Source organism: Zophobas morio, unplaced genomic scaffold (assembly GCF_036711695.1).
Source record: "Zophobas morio isolate AGI-343-1 ecotype UQ-CSIRO unplaced genomic scaffold, CSIRO_AGI_Zmor_V1 ptg000074l, whole genome shotgun sequence".
NCBI classification, from domain to species: Eukaryota; Metazoa; Arthropoda; class Insecta; order Coleoptera; family Tenebrionidae; genus Zophobas; species Zophobas morio.
Window position 1 is genome coordinate 62,489 of NW_026972179.1, and position 22,164 is coordinate 84,652.

Genomic DNA, 22,164 nt, shown 5'->3' on the forward strand with positions numbered 1-22,164 from the left:
TCGTGATTCTTTAAAATAACTTCAAAAACGAGACGTAAGAGATTTTTTAAATCACTTTAAAAATAAAGATACAAGAGATCCGCAAGAATTACTTCAAATACACGACACAAATTCTTCCCGGAATTCTTTGAGATTACTTCAAAAACAAGACACATGAGAACCCCGAGATTCTTTAAAGTTACTTCAAATACAAGATACACGAGAGTCCCGAAATTCTCAAGATTCTTTAAAATTACTTCAAAAACAAGACACAAAAAGTTCAGAGATTTTTTAAAGTTATTTCAAAAGGGGTCTCCGAGATTCTTTGAAATTACTTAAAAAAAAGATATAATGGGTCACTCCAGATTATTTGAAGTTACTTCAAAACCAGAACACAAAAGGTCCCAGAGATACTTTTAAATCGCTTCAAAAATTAATATACAAGAGATTCCCGAGATTCTTTTAAATTATTTTGAAAACAAGGTGCAAAAAGCCCCTGAGATTTTTTAAAATTACTTCAAATACATGACACAAATTGTGTCCGGGAGTGTTTAAGATTACTTCAAAAAGAATCACGAGGATAGCCGAGATTTTTTGAGATTGCTTCAAAAACAAGACACATGAGAACACCGAGATTTTTTAAAGTTACTTCAAATACAAGAAAGCGAGAGTTCCGAAGTTCTTTAGAATTACTTCAAAAACAATACACAAAAAATTCCGAGATTTTTTTGGCACAAGAGACCCCTGAGATTCTTTAAAATTACTTCAAATACACGCCACAAATTATTCCCAGGATTCTTTGAGATTACTTCAAAAACAAGGTACATGAACACCCCGAGATTCTTTAAACTTACTTCAAATACAAGACAAAATGAGTACCCAACTTTTTTAAAATAAGTTCAAAAACAAAGCAAAGGGGGTCCTCGAGAGTCCTTAAATTTACTTAAAAAACACACCACAAATGGATTCCCTAGATTTTTTAAGAGTACTTCTAAAACAAAACATAAAGAGATTCTGGTATTTTTTTAAATTGCTTAAAAAATAAAGACACAAGAGGTTCACGAGATTCTTTCAATTAATTCAAAAACACGACACAAAAATACTCCGAGATGTTTTTAAATTACTTAAAATATTACGACATAAGAGGTATTCGAGATTCTCTCAAATTACTTCAAAAATAAAGACACATTTTTTTCATGAGATACTTTTAAATTGTTTCAAAAACAAGGATCTATGGATTTCCGAGATTCTTTAAAATTACTTCAAAAAGACGACACAAACTGACCCCGGGATTTTTTGCGATTACTTCTAAAATAAGACACATGAGAGCCCTGAAAGTCTGTAAAATTACTTCAAATACCAGACAAGAGAGGTTCCTAAGGTTCTTTAAAATAACTTAAAGAAAATACACAAAATAGGTGCCCGAGATTCTTTGAAATTACTTCAAAAACACGACACAAGTGGATTTCCGAGATTTTTTGGGATTACTTCTAAAACAAGACACAAAAAGACTCCGAGACTTCTTTGAGATTACTTCAAAAAGAGACACAGAGATCTCCGAGATCTTTTAAGATTACTTCTAAAATAAGATACATAAGAACCCCGAAATTCTTTACAATTACTTCAAATACAAGCCAAAAAAAACGGTTTCCAAGGTTCTTTAAAATAACTTCAAAAAGAAGACACAAAAGGACCCCTGAGATTTTTTTAAATCGCTTTAAAAATATAGACGCAATAGATGTCCGAGATTCTTTAAAATTACTTCAAAAACACGATACAAATAAATCTCCGAGATTTTTTGAGATTACTTCAAAAAGAGACATAAAAGATCTTCAAGATTTTTTCAGATTACTTCAAAAACAAAACATATGAGACGGTCGAGATTCTTTAAAATTACTTCAAATACAAGACAAAAGGGGTTCCCAAGATTCTTTAAAATTACTTCGAAAACAAGACACAAAAAGATCTCCGAGATTTTTTGAGATATACTTCTAAAACAAGACACAAAAAGACTCCGAGATTTTTTTAAATTACTTCAAAAATTACGGCACCATATTTTCATGAGATACTTTTAAATTGTTTCAAAAACAAAGCTCAAAATGTATTCAAGATTCTTTTAAAATAAAGACGCAATAGATGTCCGAGATTCTTTAAACTTACTTCAAAAACACGACACAAATAGATCTCCGAGATTTTTTGAGATTACTTCTAAAACAAGACACAAAAAGACTCCGAGATTTTTTTTAAATTACTTCAAAAATTACGACACAATATTTTCACGAGATACTTTTAAATTGTTTCAAAAACAAAGCTCAAAATGTCACTGAGATTTTTTAAAATTATTTCAAAAAAAGACACAAAGGGCTGAGATTCTTTAAAATTACTTCAAAAACACGTCACAAATGGATCTCCGAAATTTTTTGAGATTACTTCTAAAATAACACACAAGTAAAAGATTTCCGAAATTCTTTCAAATTACTTCAAAAATAAAGACACAACATTTTCAAAAGATTTCTTTAAATTATTTCAAAAACAAGGCTCAATTTAATTTCTTCTTTAAAATTACTTCAAAAACACGACACAAATTGTTTCCGAGATTCTTTGAGATTACTTCAAAGAGAGACATAAGGGATCTCCAAGATTTTTTCAGATTACTTCAAAAACAAGACACATGAGACGGTCGAGATCCTTTAAAATTACTTCAAATACAAGACAAAAGGGGTTCGCAAGATCCTTTAAAATAACTTCAAAAAAGACACAAAAGTGCCCTGAGATTTTTTAAATTGCTTTAAAAATAAAGACATAAGAGGTATCCAAGATTCTTTTAAATTACTTCAAAAATAAAGACACAATATTTTCGCGAGATACTTTTAAATTGTTTCAAAAACAAAGCTCAAAATGCCTCTGAGAATTTTTTAAATTACTTCAAAAATTACCACACAATATTTTCACGAGATACTTTTAAATTGTTTCAAAAACAAAGCTCAAAATGTCTCCAAGATTCTTTAAATTACTTCAAAAGCACGGCAGAAATTGTTTCCGATATTCTTTGAGATTACTTCAAAAAGAGACATAAGGGATCCCCAAGATTTTTTCAGATTACTTCAAAAACAAGATACATGAGACGGTCGAGATTCTTTAAAATTACTTCAAATACAAGATAAAAGGGGTTCCCAAGATTTTTTAAAATTACTTGAAAAATACGACACAAGTAGATCTCCGAGATTTTTTTAAATTACTTCAAAAATTACGGCATAATATTTTCATGAGATACTTTTAAATTGTATCAAAAACAAAGCTCAAAACGTCTCCGAGATTCTTTAAAATTACTTCGAAAACACGACACGAATTTTCCGAGATTCTTTGAGATTACTTCAAAAAGAGACACAAAAGATCCTCGAGGTTTATTTAGATTCCTTCTACAGCAAGACACATGAAAACCCTGAAATTCTTTAAAATTACTTCAAATACAAGACAAAACGAGTTTCCAGCGATACTTTAAAATAATTTCAAAAAAAGACACAAAGGGCCGCTGAGATACTTTAAAATTACTTCAAAAACACGACACAAATTGATTCTCGAAATTTTTTGAGATTACTTCTAAAACAAGCACAAAAAAGGTTTCCGAAATTCTTTCAAATTACTTCAAAAATAAAGACACAATATTTTCCCGCGATTCTTTTAAATTACTTCAAAAACAATGCTTAATTTGTCTCCGAGATTCTTTAAAATTATTTCAAAAACACGACACAAAATTGTTTCCGAGATTCTTTCAGACTACTTCAAAAAGAGGCACAAGAGATCCTCGAGATTTTTTGAGATTACTTCTAAAGCAAGACACATGAGAACCGTGAGATTCTTCAAAATTACTTCAAATACAAGACAAAAGAGATTTCCAAGATTCTTTAAAATAATTTCAAAAAAAGACACAAAGGGCGGCTGAAATTCTTTAAAATTACCTCAAAAAGACGACACAAATTGATCTCCGAAATTTTTTGAGAGTACTTGTAAAACAAGACACAAAAAAAAGTTTCCAAAATTCTTTCAAATTACTTTAAAAATAAAGACACAATATTTTCACGAGATACTTTTAAATTGTTTCAAAAACAAAGCTCAATATGTCTCCGAGATTCTTTAAAATTACTTCAAAAACACGATACAAATTGTTTCCGAGATTCTTTGAGATTACTTCAAAAAGAGACACAAGAGATCCTCGAAATTTTTTGAGATTACTTCTAAAGCAAGACACATGAGAACCGTGAGATTCTTCAAAATTACTTGAAATACAAGACAAAAGAGGTTTCCAAGATTCTTTAAAATAATTTCAAAAAAAGACACAAAGGGCGGCTGAAATTCTTTAAAATTACCTCAAAAACACGACACAAATTGATCTCCGAAATTTTTTGAGAGTACTTGTAAAACAAGACACAAGAAAAAGTTTCCAAAACTCTTTCAAATTACTTCAAAAATAAAGACACAATATTTTCAGGAGATACTTTTAAATTGTTTCAAAAACAAAGCTCGATATGTCTCCGAGATTCTTTAAAATTACTTCAAAAACACGATACAAATTGTTTTAGAAATTCTTTGAGATTACTTCAAAAAGAGACACAAGAGATCCTCGAGATTTTTTGAGATTACTTTTAAAGCAAGACGCATGAGAACCCTGAGATTCTTCAAAATTACTTCAAATACAAGACAAAAGGGGTTTCCAAGATTCTTTAAAATAATTTCAAAAAAAGACACAAAAGGCCGCTGAAATTCTTTAAAATTACACCAAAAACACGACACATATGGATCTCCGAAATTTTTTGAGATTACTTCTAAAACAAGACACACAAAAAAAAGGTTTCCGAAATTATTTCAAATTACTTCAAAAATAAAGACACAATATTTTCACGAGATTCTTTAAAATTACTTCAAAAACACGACACAAATTGTTTCCGAAATTCTTTGAGATTATTTCAAAAAGAGACACAAGAGACCCTCGAGATTTTTTGAGATTATTTCTAAAGCAAGACACATGAGAACCGTGAGATTCTTCAAAATTACTTCAAATACAAGACAAAAGAGGTTTCCAAGATTCTTTAAAATAATTTCAAAAAAAGACACAAAAGGAGGCTGAAATTCTTTAAAATTATCTCAAAAAGACGACACAAATTGATCTCCGAAATTTTTTGAGATTACTTGTAAAAGAAGACACAAAAAAAAGTTTCCGAAATTCTTTCAAATTACTTCAAAAATAAAGACACAATATTTTCACGAGATACTTTTAAGTTATTTCAAAAATAAGGCTCAATATGTCTCCGAGATTCTTTAAAATTACTTCAAAAACACGACATAAATTGTTTCCGAGATTCTTTGAGTTTATTTCAAAAAGTAAGAGGGTTCTCTCATATTCTTTAAAATTACTTCAAATACAAGACAAAAGGTGTTTCCAAGATTCTTTAAAATAATTTCAAAAAAAGACACAAACGGCTGAGATCCTTTAAAATTACTTCTAAAACAAGACACAAAAAGACTTCGAAATTTTTTTAAACTACTTCAAAAATTACGACACAAGAAGTTTCCGAAATTCTTTCAAATTACTTCAAAAATAACGACACAATATTTTCGCGAGATACTTTTAAGTTATTTAAAAAACAAGGGTCAATATCTCCGAGATTCTTTAAAATTACTTCAAAAACACGACACAAATTCTTTCCGAGATTCTTTCAGATTACTTCAAAAAGAGACACAAGAGATCCTCGAGATTTTTTGAGATTACTTCTAAAGCAAGATACATGAGAACCCTGAGATTCTTCAGAATTACTTCAAATACACGACAAAAGGGGTTTCCAAGATTCTTTAAAATAATTTCAAAAAAAGACACAAAGGGCTGAGATTTTTTAAAATTACTTCAAAAACACGACACAAATGGATCTGCGTAATTTTTTGAGATTAATTCTAAAACAAGACACAAAAAAAAGTTTCCGAAATTCTTTCAAATTACTTCAAAAATAAAGACACAATATTTTCACGAGATTCTTTTAAATTATTTCAAAAACAATGCTTAATGAGTCTCCAAGATTTTTTCAGATTACTTCAAAAACGAGATACATGAGAACCCCTAGATTATTCTTTAAAATTACTTCAAATACGAGACAAAAGGGGTTCCCAAGATTATTTAAAATAACTTCAAAAAAAGACACAAAAGGGCCCTGAGATTTTTTAAATTGTTTTAAAAATAAAGAAATGAGAGGTCCTCGAGATTCTTTGAAATTACTTCAAAAACACGACACAAATGAATCTCCGACATTTTTGAGATTACTTCTACAATAAGACACAAAAAAGTCCGACATTTTTTTAAATCACTTCAAAAATAAAGACACAAAAATTTCACGAGATTCTTTAAATTTATTTGAAAAAAAAAGACTGCAGAGATCTCCGAGATTCTTTAAAATTACTTCAAGAACAAGACACAAACCGATCTGGGGCAATTTTAAATTACTTCAAAAACAGAATACTTTAGTGAATACAAACATTTTCAAAATTCACTTTCTTAGACACTGAAAAATTCTCTCATTGATTTAATTAATACCTAAACGTGCTCGCTGCACTCGCGTTCTGAATGTTCTTTTTTGATATTATTTAGAGTCATAAACATTTACGACAGAACAGTAAATTCAGATTTTTAAACTACAAAATTTTTCTTGATAAAAATTTAACTTCTCAGGGACACCAATAAATAATTTTTTAATAACACCTGAACGTGCTCGCTGCGCTCGCATTCTTGGTATTCTCTTTTTAATTGTTTTATACGGGGAATTTTTTTATACGAGTAGTTTAGAAATGAATAAGTTAACTTTATTGATAAAAATCATCACCAAATAAATCTGATCTAACCGATGATTCATCTCCTTCATAAAATTGATTACGTCATCTCAAAAAATTACAGGAATAAGTATAAAAATACGCCCTTATATATGAACGAATTTATTTTTCTACGTATTTCAGAAAAAAAATCATTCCCACCGAAATCGTCGTCAACTAATTAAATCGTGATTGAAATATATATTTTTAATTTTTTAAATCGTTTACACGTGATGTCAAGAAAACTCGTCTGATTTACGAAACTGTGAGAACGGGATTATATATAAAATCAACAAAATATTTATCTTTCGAAAAAATTAATGACGTCGTCGTTAAAAAAAATTAAAACAGTTTAATTAACGAAAACATTTCATACTTGTATCATAAAAATCTCTTTCCTTAAGCTCAAAACGCGCACTTCTGACAACATCAAAAATGCCTCGTTTCAAACCCCAAAACCGATTTTTTTCCCAAAAATATCGCTTTATACACAAACATGCGACAAAAAATTTTAAAAATCACCCTTCTGCCCCCACAGACACCAACCCCCTTCAACAAAAAACTCACGCTTTGCCTCAGCGGCCTCCGCAAGGACGAAAGCGACAGCAGCGAGAAGAACGGCAGCCGACCAACAGTTCATCTTCAAACTATTGCTATATGTGGTAAATAGTTGTGTTGAAGAGCACCCAAAACTGTTATGTCGGACGTTGAAGTTTTGAAATGAACGAGGCGCTTTCGCGCTCGCCTTTTCATTCATAGAAGCGGCCTGCGCCGCCGCCGCCACCCCCACCCCGCAGCTTTTTGCGCGAGCTTTGCGCCCCTCCGCCGCACACCTACGTGCGAGCGGCGGAGGGGGCGCGTATGAGTGGCGGTTTCATCTAGGCGCGAGAGGGGCTTGATCTAATCTAACAATAACACGAAGATCTAAGAGCTTTTGTTGGCAGATCGGGTTTCGTGAGGTGTTTCGGGGGATTTGGTAGCATCTTCAGGCTGGAGTGGTGAATATGTGTCGGAATTAGGCGACGTGGGGGGGATTAACCGAGGGCGGGGGTGGAGAAGTCAAGGGTTAATTTTGGAAATTTCGGCGTGTTGAAAAAATCAGAATTTTTAATAGAGATGTAAAACTCATACAATATTTTGACTGATACAATGAATGACTTTGATTTTAAGTGAATTTTTTTTTTCAGAAATTATTTGAATAATTTAACCGAATGTTGGCAACAAGTTGTTGGGAATTTTTGTAGCTATGTGATTTTTTCGAGTGAGTGCGTAAGTTCTGTACAAAACAAAGCAATTGGAAACCTAAATTCCTTAATTATTTTTTTTAACAGAATATCAGGATTCAAAGCAGTAGCGGTTAGTGGGTCAAAATTTCGGGTCGGCCAAATATTTTGAGTCTACACTTTTACGTGCCAGGATGTAAAAAAACATCTCGAATGTTTCGACTTCGACTTGTTAAAATTATTTTTTTATAGGAAATTGACAATATCAGATTGATTCCAAATTGAAAACATCCGAAAAAATTATTTTTACTCACTAATAAGTCTCAAATCACTTCGTAAAAAAATTTGAATGGAATGAATTTAAATTAACGAATTCATCAATTTCTTTCCTAAATAAAACACTAGGGACACCGAAAATCCTTCCTTTTCTAAAGACAACATTTGAGGCGTCTAAGAATATTTCAAACTTTTTCAAAAACCAAACGGCAGAGACCCCCGAGAATCTTTAAGTCTTAAAAAAAAGCAAAACACACATGAGAATCTTTGAAATTACTTCAAAAAAAAATAACTCAACAAGTCGCCAATATTCCTTGAGATGACTTTAAAAACACAGATTCACAGTCCCTGAGATTTTTTAAAAATTAGTTCAAAAACAACATACAAGGGGTGCTTGAGATTCTTAAAATTACTTCAAAAATGTAAAGATGCAAGAGGCTTCCGAGATTCTTTTAAACTACTTGAAAAAACGACATATGTAGTATGCAAGATTCTTTGGGCTGGTCCCCGAGATTCTTTAAAATTACTTCAAAAACAACATACAAGAGGTCCCCAACATTCTTTCAAATTACTTCAAAAACAACACAGAAGGGGTCCCTGTGATTCTTAAAAATTACTTAAAAAAATACAATGGGCTCTCGAGATTCTTTCAAACTACTACTTGAAAAAACGACACAAAGAGTCTCCAACATTCCTTGAGATTCTTTAAAATTACTTCAAAAAAAAACAAGGAATCCCCGATGTTATTTAAATTTACTTAAAAAAAATCATAGGAGGACTTCCCGAGATTCTTGGAGATTACTTCAAAAAAGACACAAGGGGTTTTCAAGATTCTTTGAGATTACTTCAAAATAAGACACACGGAGGCTTGAGATTTATTTCAAATTACTCCAAAAACAATACACTAAGGGTGCCTGGGATCTTAAAAGTTACTCTAAAAAAACGACCTATGGAGTCCACAAGCTTCGTTGAGGTTACTTCAAAAAAGGGGTCCCGAGATTTTTTTAAATTACTTCAAAACAACAACCAAGTGGTCCCCGAGATTCTTGGAGATTACTTCAAAAAACAACACAGAAAAGGTCCCTGAGATTCTTAACAATTACTTCAAAACCAGCATACAAGGAATCTCTAGATTCTTTCAAATTACTCCAAAAACAACACACAAGGGGTGCTTTAGATTCTTAAAATTACTTCAAAAAAATTAAGATACAAGGGGCTTCCGAGATTCTTTCAAACTACTTGAAAAAACGACATATTGAGGCGAGATTCTTTGAGGTTACTTCGAGAAAGATTCACAAGGGGATCCCCGAGATTCTTAAAATTACTTCAAAAACAACACAGAAGGGGTCTCTGAGATTCTTAAAAATTACTTCAAAAAAAAGATACAATGGGCTCCCGAGTTTCTTTCAAACTGCTTGAAAAAACAACACAAAGAGTTTACATCATTCATTCAGATTCTTTACTTAAAAGTTACTTAAAAAAGACACAAGGGGCAAGTTACTTCAAAAAAACGACATATGGAGTCCCCAGCATTCCTTTGGATTACTCCAAAAACGAGACACACGGGGTACTGCGACTCTTTAAAACTACCTCAAAAGCAAGACGAAAGCGGTCCACAAAATTCTTTCGAATTACTTCAAAAACAAAACACGACGGCGACGAGATTCTTTAAAATTACTTCAAAAAAATTAAGAGATCCTCCAGTAATTTTTTAAAATTACCTCAAAAAACCACACAAGGGGTCCTTGAGATTCTTGGAAATTACTTAAAAAAAAACACATGGGATTCACAAGATTTTTTCAGAATACTTAAAAGAAAACCTGAGATTTCCTAGTAATTTTTCAAAATTACTTCAAAAAACAACACAGAAAGGGTCCCTGAGACTTTTAGAAATTGCTTAAAAAACGACATATGGAGTCTGCAAGATTCTTTGAGGTTACTTCGAAAAATATTTACAAAAGGGGTCTCCGATATTCTTTAAAAATACTTCAAAAACAACATACAAGAGGTCCCCAAGATTCTTTCAAATTACTTCAAAAACAACACTGAGATTCTGAAAAATTACTTCAAAAATTACTTGAAAAAACGACACAAGGAGTCTCCAACATTCCTTCAGATTACTTCAAAAACAAAACAAAACTAGTTCAAAAGCAAGACGAAAGTGGTCTCCGAAATTCTTGCAAATTACTTCAAATAACGACACAGGTTTCCGAGATTTCTTGAGATTACTTCAAAAACAAAACACACGAAGGCAATGAGATGCTTTAAAATTACTCCAAAAAAAACAAGAGATTCCCGATATTTTTGAAAATTACTTCAAAAAACCACATAAGGGACCCTCGAGATTTTTGGAGATAACTTAAAAAAAGACACAAGGGGTCCTCAAGATTATTTGAGATTACTTCAAAATCAAGACACATGGGGACCTTGAGATTTTTTCAAAATACTTCAAAAATCAGTACGGAAAATGTCTCTGAGATTTTTTTCAAAATACTTCAAAAAACAATACAGAAAAGGTCCTTGAGATTTTTTAAAATTATTTCAAAAAAACAGCATATGGGGTCCGCAAGATTTTTGAGGTTGCTTCAAAAAAAATTCACAAGAAGGTTTCCGAGATTCTTTAAAATTACTTCAAAAACAACGTACAAGGGGTCCCCAAGTTTCCTTCAAATTACTTCAAAAACAACATAAAGTGGTCCCTGAGATTCTTAAAAATTACTTTAAAAAAAAAGACACAATACTGGGCCCCCGAGCTTCTTTCAAACTACTTCAAAAAACGACACAAACTTAGTCCCCAACATTCCTTGAGATTATGTAAAAAACTAGACACGCGAAGGCACTGAGACTCTTTAAAACTACTTCAAATTCAAAACGAAAGTAGTCCTCGAAATTCTTTCAAATTACTGCAAAAACCGCGACAAGGGGTTCCCAAGATTTCTTGAGATTACTTCAAAGACAAAACACACGAGGACTATGAGATTCTTTAAAATTACTTCAAAAAACTACAGAAGGAGCCCTCGAGATTTTTGGAGATAACTTAAAAAAAAGCCACAAGGGGTTCCCAAGTTTCTTTAGGATTACTTCAAAAACAAGACACATGGGGGCGTCAAGATTTTTTTCAAATTACTTCAAAAAACAGCAAAGAAAGGGTTCCTGAGATTCTTAGAAGTTGCTTAAAAAACGGGTTATGGATTCCACAAGATTCTTTAAGATTACTTCAAAAAAGATTCACAAAGGTGTTCCCGAGATTTTTTAAAATTACTTCAAAAACAACATATAATTGGGCTCAAGAGTCTTTCAAATTACTTCAAAACCAACACACAAGAGGTCCCTGAGATTCTTAAAAACTACTTCAAAAAACAACACAAGGACTCCCCAACATTTGTTGATATTACTTCAAAAACAAGACACACGGGGGCACTGAGACTCTTTAAAACTACTAAATGCAAGACGAAAGTGGTCCCCGAAATTCTTTCAAATTACTTCAAAAAACGACACAAGGGGTTCCCGAGATTTCTTGAGATTACTTCAAAAACAAAATACACGAGGACAATGAGATTCTTTAAAATTGCTTCAACAAAACAAGAGATCCTCGAGATTTTTTTTAAATTACTTCAAAAAACCACACAAAGGACCCTCGAGATTTTAGGAGATAACTTAGAAAATAGGGGTTCCCAAGATTCCTTAGGATTACTTCAAAAACAAGACACATGGGGGCCTTAAGATTTTTTTCAAATTACTTCAAAAAACAACAAAAAAAAACGACATATGGAGTCCGCAAAATTCTTTCAGGTTACTTCAAAAACAACCTAACAAGGGGTCCCAAGATTCTTTCAAATTACTTCAAAAACAACACGAAAGGATTCCTGAGATTCTTCAAAATTACTTAAAAAACAACTTGAGGTTCTAAGATTCTTTCAAATTACATCAAAAACAAGACGAAAATGGCTCCCGAAATTCTTTCAAATTACTTCAAAAAACGGCACAAGGGGTCGACGAGATTTCTTGAGATTATTTCACAAACAAAACACACGAGGGCAACGATATTCTTTAAAATTACTTCAAACAAAAACAAAAGATCCCCCATATTTTTTAAAGTTACTTAAAAAAACATTCTAGGAGTCCCCGACATTCTTGGAGATTGCTTAAAAAAGACACAAGGGGTTGCCAAGATTCTTTGAGATTACTTCAAAAAGAAGACACATGGGGGCCTTGAGATTTTTTCAAATTACTTCAAAAACAATACACAAAAGGTGTTTGAGATTCTTAAAAGTTACTTAAAAAAAAACGACATATGGGGTCCGCAAAATTCTTTAAAGTTACTTTAAAAAAGGGTCCCGGAAATTCTTTAAAATTACTTCAAAAACAACTTACAAAGGGTCACCATGATACTTTCAAATTCCTCAAAAACCAACACACATGGTGTCCCTGAGATTTTTTAAAGTTACTCCAAAAAAACAACACAAGGGGTCTCCAAGATTCTTGAAGATTACTTCTAAAACAAGACACACGGGGACACCGAGATTCTTTAAATTTACTTCAAAAACAAGACACAAGTGGTCTCCGAGATTCTTTGAGATTACTTCAAAAATAACACCTTGAAATGTTTTAAAATTACTTCAAAAAAAAGGACACAAACTGTTAAGAGATTCTTTAAAATTTACACAAAATACAAGGGGGACACAAAAAGATTCCGAGATTCTTTAAGACTACTTCAAACACAAGCCACAAAAGATCTCCGAGATTCTTCAAAATTACTTCAAAAACATGGAACACGATTACCACGAGATTCTTTAAAATTGCTTCAAAAATAAGACACAAGAAGTGTCCAAGATTCTTTCAAATTATGTACTTCTAAAAGAGACAAGGAGTGCCCAAGATTCTTTGAGACTACTTCAAAACTAAGATACAAGGCATCCTCAATATTCTTTCAAATTAGTTCAAAAACAAGATAAAAAAGATGTCCGAGATTCTTTCAAATTACTTCAAAAAGATGACACACAAATTTTTTAAAATTACTTCAATAAAACAATACAAAAATTGGGCCAAAGATTATTTCAAATTACTTCAAAAAAGGACACAAGAAGTGTCTAAGATTCTTTCAGACTACTTCAAAAATGAAACACAAGGGGTCCTCAATATTTTTCAAGTTATTTCCAAAAAAGATGCATAGTTTCCAAAATTCTTTCAATCCATTAAAAAAAAATGCTAGGGCCCCCGAAATTCTTTCAATTCTAGTTTAAAAACACGACACATGTGGACCCCGAGATTCTTAAAACTACTTTAAAAACAAGATACAAGCAGTCCCAAACATTTTTTTTTGTTGCTTCAAAACAAGACAGAAAAGGAGTCCAAGATTCATTCAAATTACTTCAAAAGCAAAACGCAAGGAATGCCCATGACTGCAAAAACAAGACACAAAAGGCTTTCAGTACTTTTTCAAAGTATTTCAAAAACAAGTCACATAGGCTTCCCCAGATTTTGTGAGATTACTTACAAAACAAGATACGTATTTTTTCCAAGATTCTTTCAAATTTATAAAAAAATCGCCAAGGGCTCCTGAGATTCTGTCAACTTACTGCAAAACACTCCACAAGTGGATCCTTAAAAGTACTTCAAAAACAAGATACAAGGAGTTCCCGGAATTCTTACAAATTACTTCAAAATAAAGACGCAACAGAGGTATTATTTAATAAAAGAGAGATTTTATTTTGAATATTTTATACGAGAATATCAGCCATCGATAATTTAACAAAATATGTAGTAACGCAAAATTACAACAACACCATATGACCTTTTGAAAAAAAGTCATCAATAAGTCGTAAGAACACATTTTCTTGTAATAATAACTTGCGTAGCACCTACTGAATTTTACCCTTTCACATATTTACTAAAATTTAAAACATCTTCCAGCATCTTCGCCAAACTAACAACCACCTCCTCAAGACGCCCCTCGGAGCCCCCTTAAAGCCATTCTTGTCTCTCTCGATATCCAAAAACGTCAAAGAGGGTGAATTAATTAAATTACACGTGTTTCCCGCCCGACAATGCTTTTCAAGCACGCAACTAGTTTTTGATTAATGCGTGCTAACATCGCCTTCCACTCTTAAAAATTTATCGACTCCACTAATTGAGTTTTATAGATTTCGACGGAATTTTCATGATCGCGCGACCACAAAACCGTAGTAGTTGCGGGAAGCAACAGCATACACTCATTTTCTTGTACGTATACGTACACGGAATTTACTGCACCGTAAAAAAATAATGCGCCATAACGCGTTTAACCAACAAAAATGATTTTAATTATCTCATATTGTCGGTATAAAAAAATTCGTTTTCAGTTTCGCCGGATTTAGGCGGGGTGTCCAGGCTCGTAAAAGCGGTTTAAGTGGTTCTGCGTCTATCATATTTTGTTTGAAATGAAAAATAAAAAAGTTTAATGACGGATGCGTCTGGGGGCGGTAACCGTAGTGGCTGGAAAAATCAAATCTAGCGGTGGTACACGTTCTAGCGAAAAAAATTATTAAAAATTTTGGTTTACAGTTTCACTTCTGAAATTTTGAAATATTACCAGCCGGTAAACAAACAACAAAAATGTAAATGTATTGTAATGTTTCGAAAACATTTTTTTTTCTGGGTTAGATCGCGTTTTAATAATGTAGCCTGCGGGAATTAATACATTATTGAAAAGGGTCTTAGAAACACCTAATGATTTTTTCTGCGCAACTGGCGTTCCAATTTAGTTTAAAGTAAAGTGATCCTACTTCTATCTATATCGCCAATTTCGTTTAGAGCGTGGATATCCTAGAACGGCTGTTAAAACCGAAAAGGCTTTATCTTTGAGTGCATTTAGAGCGAGTGCATTTTGGTCTCGCTAAAATATAGCCCGACATGCATCAGGGACACGTCCAGAAAAACTGAATAAATTAAATTCAACGCACAGGACATCATCGGAGCGTAAATGAGCTCACTAAACTTGATGGTTTTTCCTTATTGATAATGAAATTTCTACATCGTGTCTGTATTGTATAATTTATTTTATTAGATTGAGCAGTTTCGAAAGTGTACAAAACTTATTTATTTCATTGAGATAATCTGATTCGGTTCTGTGGGAATTCAAACAAAGGTGTTTTCCACCAACTTGATTAGAAGAATAATCAAAGAACAACACTGTCTGAGACCACGCAAAATTATTTACGAGCAAATTCTGTATCGATAAAATTTGAAATTCTGATTTCGCTAATTTCTTATTTATGGGTACGCAAAACTCGAATAAAAATATTTACGGGTTGTTTTATGGTGGATGGGTTTACAGAGGAACTCCGGATGAATAAAAATTAGATCGAACTTTGTTAAATGTGGATTATACTTACTTGAAACGAGAAGTTTCGGTTTGAAAATTGCGCGCTTCTAAAATAATTCGGCGCAGAAAAAAACTTTATTAAAAAACAGACACTTTACCACCACTTAATTTAAAAGTTAATTAAATCCAGCGGTGTTGACGTAGACAGAAAAATGGATTTGGCAAAAACGTTCTGACTGAGGTGAATATTTTAATGTCGATTTTTTTACCAATAAACACGATATTGTCTGCAAAAAATATTTAAATACATGTTGCGTTGAATATTTTAACAACAGTTGGTTTTATTTTTACAGAAAACATAACTGATTTTAAAATTTATAATAATTACGAGATCTTGGTGAAGCTAAAATTATAACGTAAACGGTATGATCCAAACTAAAACTGACCACATTGAACCTGACGTCGAATTTGAAGGTAAAACTGTGGAAAATGCATCTAAAACTAAAATAGAACTAGCGATGAAAAACTACATTTAAAATTCAAATTGAAGCTGAAGCTAATGTAAGGGTAAAACTTAACTCAAATTATTAAAAACTAGCTTTACAATACACTGTTTACATTTAAATTTACACTGCAATTAACACTTGAACATAAACCTGAAAATAAATCTGAGTTGAAATTAAAACTAAGATCGAAGCTGAAACTAAGATCAGGCAAGATATTGTCTGCAAAAATTTTGAATACATGGCTGCATAGTCTAAAAAGCAACTTTTAAAATTTTTAAAACAAACTTTTTTTGTTTAATTTTTAGTAAATACTGAAAACGTAGCTGAAACTGAAACTGTAAAGCTTAACGCTGAATCTACATCTAAAACTGAAAATGATTTCAAAATTTAAATTGCTTCCAAGATTATGGTGAAGCTTGATGATCGAAACTAAAACTCACAAAATTGTCGTCCCATTTGAAGCTGAAACTGTAGTCGCAAATACGAAATGGAATCTGAAACTTAAACTAAAACCGAACTAAGATGAAACAGATTAAAGTTACAATTAAAATTCAATTTGAAGCTGAAGTTAAAATACACTAAAACATGAAACTGAATTTGCAAATATTCAAACTAAAAATTAAAATCACTAAAGATCAAAAATTCAAACTGAAATAGGAACTGGGTCCAAAACTGAAAATGATTTTAAGATTTAAATTAATTGTAGGATCTTAGTGAAGCTGAAACTTACAAAATTGAAGCGGATGTCAAATTTGAAACTAACACTGTGATCCTAAATACGAAATGGAATCTAAAACTGAACTGGTGATGGAACGCATTAAAACGACAGTTAAAATTCAAATTGAAGCTGAAGCTAATTTAAGGGTAAAACTAAACTAAAAATATTAAAAACAAGCGTTACAGTACACAGATTAAGCTTAAATTTACACTGCAAATAGCACTTGAATATAAACCTGAAAATAAATCTGAAATCGAAGCTGAAACTAAGATCTGGATATTTTTATTTTCGATTTCTTTATGAATAGACAAGGTATTGTCTGCAAAAATTTTAAATATATTTTTACCAAGTACTGAAAACGTAGCTGAAACTGAAACACTGAAGCTTAACGCTGAATCTGCATCCAAAACTGAAAATGATTTCAAAATTTAAATTAAGTCCAAGATCCTGGAGAAGCTGAAACTTGATGATCGAAAGTGAAACTCATATAATTGTTGTTGATGTCCAATTTGCAGCTGAAACTGTGATCGCAAATACGCAATGGAATCAAAAACGAAAACTAAAACTGAACTAATGATGAAGCAGACTAAAGCTACAATTAAAAATCAAACTGAAGCTGAAGCTAATTTAACAGTAAAACTAAACTGACAATATTTAAGACAAGCTTAAATTTATACTAAATTAACACCAAATACAAAAATTTGGCCTGAAAATAAAAAAAAATTAAGATCGAAACTGAAACTGGGTTCTGAAGATTTTTATCGGTGATTTGTTTATTAATAAACGAGATATTCTTTGCAAAAAAATTTGTATCCATTGTTGCGTAGTCTAAAATGCTAACTTTTGACACCTTTAATACAGTTTTTGACTTTTTTTTGTTTTATTTTTTCTAAATTCTTAAACCGCAGCTGAAACTTAACCATCAAACATTCTAAATCCAGGAACCTCTCCTTAACGCTAAATCTGCATCCAAACTGAAAATAATCCTAAAATTTAATTTAATTACAAGGTCTTGGTGAAGCTGAAACTTATCACAGAAACTCACAAAATTGAAGTTGATGTCAAATCAAACCTAAAACTTAAACTAAAGCTGAACTAGCGATAAAACACATTAAAACTGCAGTTAAAATTCAAATTGAAGCTGAAACTAATTTAAGGGCCAAACTTAACTTAAAATATTAAAAACAAACGTTACAATGCTGAGATTAATCTTAAATTTACACTGAAATTGACACTTGAATATAAACCTGAAAATAAATCTGAGTTGGAAGTATAACTAAAATCGAAGCTGAAACTAAGATCTGAATATTTTTATTTTCGATTTCTTTATTAATAGATATTGATATTGTCTGCAAAAACTTTAAATACATAGTCTAAAAAGCAACTTTTGAAATTTTTAAAACGAAGTTTTTTTGTTTAATTTTTACTAAATACTGAAAACGTAGCTGAAACTGAAACATTCAAGCTTAACGGTGAATCTGCATCCGAAACTGAAAATGACTTAAAAATTTAAATTAATTCCGAATTCCTAGTGAAGCTGAAATGATCGAAACTGGAATTTAAAAAACTGAAGCTGATGTCCAATTTGAAACTAAAACTATGATCCCAAATACGAAATGGAATCTGAAACTAAACCTAAAACTGAACCAGCGATAAAACACATTGAAGCTACAGTTAAAATTGAAACTGAAACTGAAGCTTACTTAGCAGTAAAACTTCACTGAAACAAGCTTTACAACAGGGAATTTAAACTTAAATTTATACTGAAATCAACACAAAATGTGAAACTGAAGCTGCAATAATTTGAACTGAAAAATAAACTAACGTTGAACATAAATCTGAAATTAAAATAAAATTAAGATCGAAACTGAGACTAATTAGGATCGAAACTGAAGCTGTGATCTGAAGATTTTTTTTGTCGATTTGTTTGTTAATAAACAAAATATTCTCTACTAAATTAGCAATTGTTTAATTTTCACTAAATGCTGAAAACGTAGCTGAAGCTGGACCACTAAACCACAAAATCCAAACTAGAATCAGAATTAAAATTCAGAAATCTCTGCTCTACATTCTAAACTGAAATTGATTTAAAAATTTAAATTGGTTACAAAATCTTCCTGAAGCTGAAACTCACAAAATTTAAGCTGATATCGAATTCGAAGCTAAAACTCTGGTCCCAAATGCGAAATGGAATGTGAAACTAAAACTGAAACTGAATTAGCGATGAAGTACAGTAAAGCTACAGTTAAAATTCAAACTGAAGCTGAAAAGTTTATTTAACAGTAAAACTTAACTGAAACTATTTTAAACAAGCTTTATAACAATACTGAAACCAACACTAAATGTAAAACTGAAGCTGCGAAAATTTGAACTGAAAATTAAAACAACGTTAAAGATAAACTTGAAACTAAATCTGAAATTAAAATATAATCAATATCGAAGCTGAAACTAATTAAAATCGAAACTGAATCTGTGGTCTGAAGATTTTTTTTGTCGACTTGTTTGTTAATAAACTAAATATTCTCTACTAAAAAAGCAATTGTTTAATTTTCAGTAAATGCTGAAAGCGTAGCTGAAACTGGACCACTAAACCCCAAAATCCAAACTGGAATCAGAATTAAAATTCAGAAATCTCTGCTCTACATTCTAAACTGAAAATGATTTAAAAATTTAAATTGGTTACAAAATCTTTGTGAAGCTGAAACTCGCAAAATTCAAGCTGATATCGAATTCGAAGCTAAAACTCTGATCCCAAATACGAAATGGAATCTGAAACTAAAACTGAACTAGCGATGAAATACAGTAAATCTACACTTAAAATTCAAACTGAAGCTGAGAAGCTTATTTAACAATAAAACTTAACTGAAACTATTTTAAACAAGCTTTATAACAATACTAAAATCAACACAAAATATAAAACTGAAGCTGCGAAAATTTGAACTGAAACTTAAACTAACGTTGAAGAAACTTGAAGCTAAATCTGAAATTATAATAAAATAAATATGGAAACTGAAACTAATTAGAATCGAAACTGAAACTGTGGTCTAAAGAATTTTTTGTCGACTTGTTTATTAATAAAATAAATATTCTCTGCTAAAATAGCAATTGTTCAATTTTTACTAAATGCTGAAAACGTAGCTGAAACTGAACCACTAAACCTCCAAAATCCAAGCTAGACTCAGAATTAAAATGTACGAACCTCTGTTTAGCACTGAATCTGCATTCAAAACTGAAAATTATTTCAAAATTTAAATTAGTTACAAGATCTTCGTGAAGCTGAAACTTTAACGGAAACTGTATAATCGAAACTGAAACTCACAAAATTGAAGCTGATGTCTAATTTGAAACTAGAACTAAATAAAACTGAACTAGCGATGAAACACATTGAAGTTACAGTTAAAATCCAAATTGAAACTGAAGCTTATTTAACACAACACAAAATGTGAAACTGAAGGTGCGAAAATTTACACTGAAAATTAAACTAACGTTGAAGATAAACTTGAAACTAAATCTGAAATTAAAATAAAATTAAGATCGAAACTGAAACTAATTAGGATCGAAACTGAAACTGAGATCTGAAGATTTTTTTGTCAATTTTTTTGTTAATAAAGACAATATTCTCTACTAAAATAGCAATTGTTTAAAATTTACTAAAGGCTGAAAACGTAGCTGAAGCTGGACCACTAAACCCCAAAATCCAAGCTGGAATCAGAATTAAAATTCAGAAATCTCTGCTTAACACTCAATCTACATTCAAAACTGAAAAAGTATTTCAAAATTTAAATTAGTTACAAGATCTTGGTGAAGCTGAAACTTTAATGGAAACTCGATGACCAAAACTGAAACTCACAAAATTGAAGCTGATGTCTAATTTGAAACTAAAAACTGAACTAGCGATGAAACACATTGAAGCTATAGTTAAAATCCAAATTGAAACTGAAGCTTATTTAACACAACACAAAATGTGAAACTGAAGGTGCGAAAATTTACACTGAAAATTAAACTAACGTTGAAGATAAACTTGAAACTAAATCTGAAATTAAAATAAAATTTAGATCGAAACTGAAACTAATTAGGATCGAAACTGAAACTGTGATCTGAAGAATTTTTTTGACAATTTTTTTGTTAATAAATAAAGTATTCTCTACTAAAATAGCAATTGTTTAAAATTTATTAAATGCTGAAAACTTAGCTGAAGCTGGACCACTAAACCCCAAAATCCAAGCTGGAATCAGAATTAAAATTCAGAAATCTCTGCTTAACACTCAATCTACATTCAAAACTGAAAATGATTTCAAAATTTAAATTAGTTACAAGATCTTGGTGAAGCTGAAACTTTAATGGAAACTCGATGACCAAAACTGAAACTCACAAAATTTAAGCTGAGGTCTAATTTGAAACTAAAAACTGAACTAGCGATGAAACACATTGAAGCTACAGTTAAAATCCAAATTGAAACTGAAGCTTATTTAACACAACACAAAATGTGAAACTAAAGTTGCGAAAATTTACACTGAAAATTAAACAAACGTTGAAGATAAAGTTGAAACTAAATCTGGAATTAAAATAAAATTAAGATCGAAACTGAAACTAATCAGGATCTAAACTGAAACTGAGATCTGAAGATTTGTTTGTCAATTTTTTTGTTAATAAAGAGAATATTCTCTACTAAAATAGCAATTGTTTAAAATTTACTAAATGCTGAAAACGTAGCTGAAGCTGGACCACTAAACCCCAAAATTCAAACTGGAGTCAGAATAAAAATTCAGAAATCTCTGCTTAACACTCAATCTACATTCAAAACTGAAAATGATTTCAAAATTTAAATTAGTTACAAGATCCCGGTGAAGCTGAAACTTACAACGAAAACTGAATGATCGAAAGAGAAATCCATAAAATTGAAACAGATGTCCAATTTGAAGCTAAAACTAAGATCCCAAATATGAAATGGAATCTAAAACTAACACTAAAACTGAACTAGCGATAAAACACATTAAAGCTATAGTTAAAATTCAAATTGGAACTGAAGCTTATTTAGCTATAAAACTTAACTGCAAATATTTTAAACAAACTTTGCAACAGGGAGTTTAAAATAAAATTTTCTGGATTGACACAAAATGTGAAACTCAAGCTGCAAAAGTTTGAACTAAAAATTAAGCTATCTGAAGATAAACTTGAAACTAAATCTGAAATTAAAATAAAATTAAAATCGAAACTGAAACTAATTAGGGTCGAAACTGAAACTGTTATCTGAAGGTTGTTTTGTCGATTTTTTGTTACTAAACAAAATATTCTCTTAAAGCTGAT

The 22,164-nt window shown here is 31.2% G+C and overlaps 1 protein-coding gene across 1 annotated transcript in view; it reads right to left on the reverse strand.

The window, feature by feature from the left end:
• The window catches only part of LOC135143731 (neuropeptide CCHamide-2-like), a 35,509-nt gene extending 27,949 nt beyond the window's left edge, over window positions 1–7,560 (reverse strand). Inside the window, exon 1 of the mRNA XM_064075647.1 lies at window positions 7,399–7,560. Within this exon, the coding sequence (XP_063931717.1) occupies window positions 7,399–7,471 (73 nt within the window). The 5' untranslated portion in view covers window positions 7,472–7,560. The remainder of the gene's footprint in view (window positions 1–7,398) is intronic.
• Between the last annotated feature and the right edge of the window lie 14,604 nt (window positions 7,561–22,164).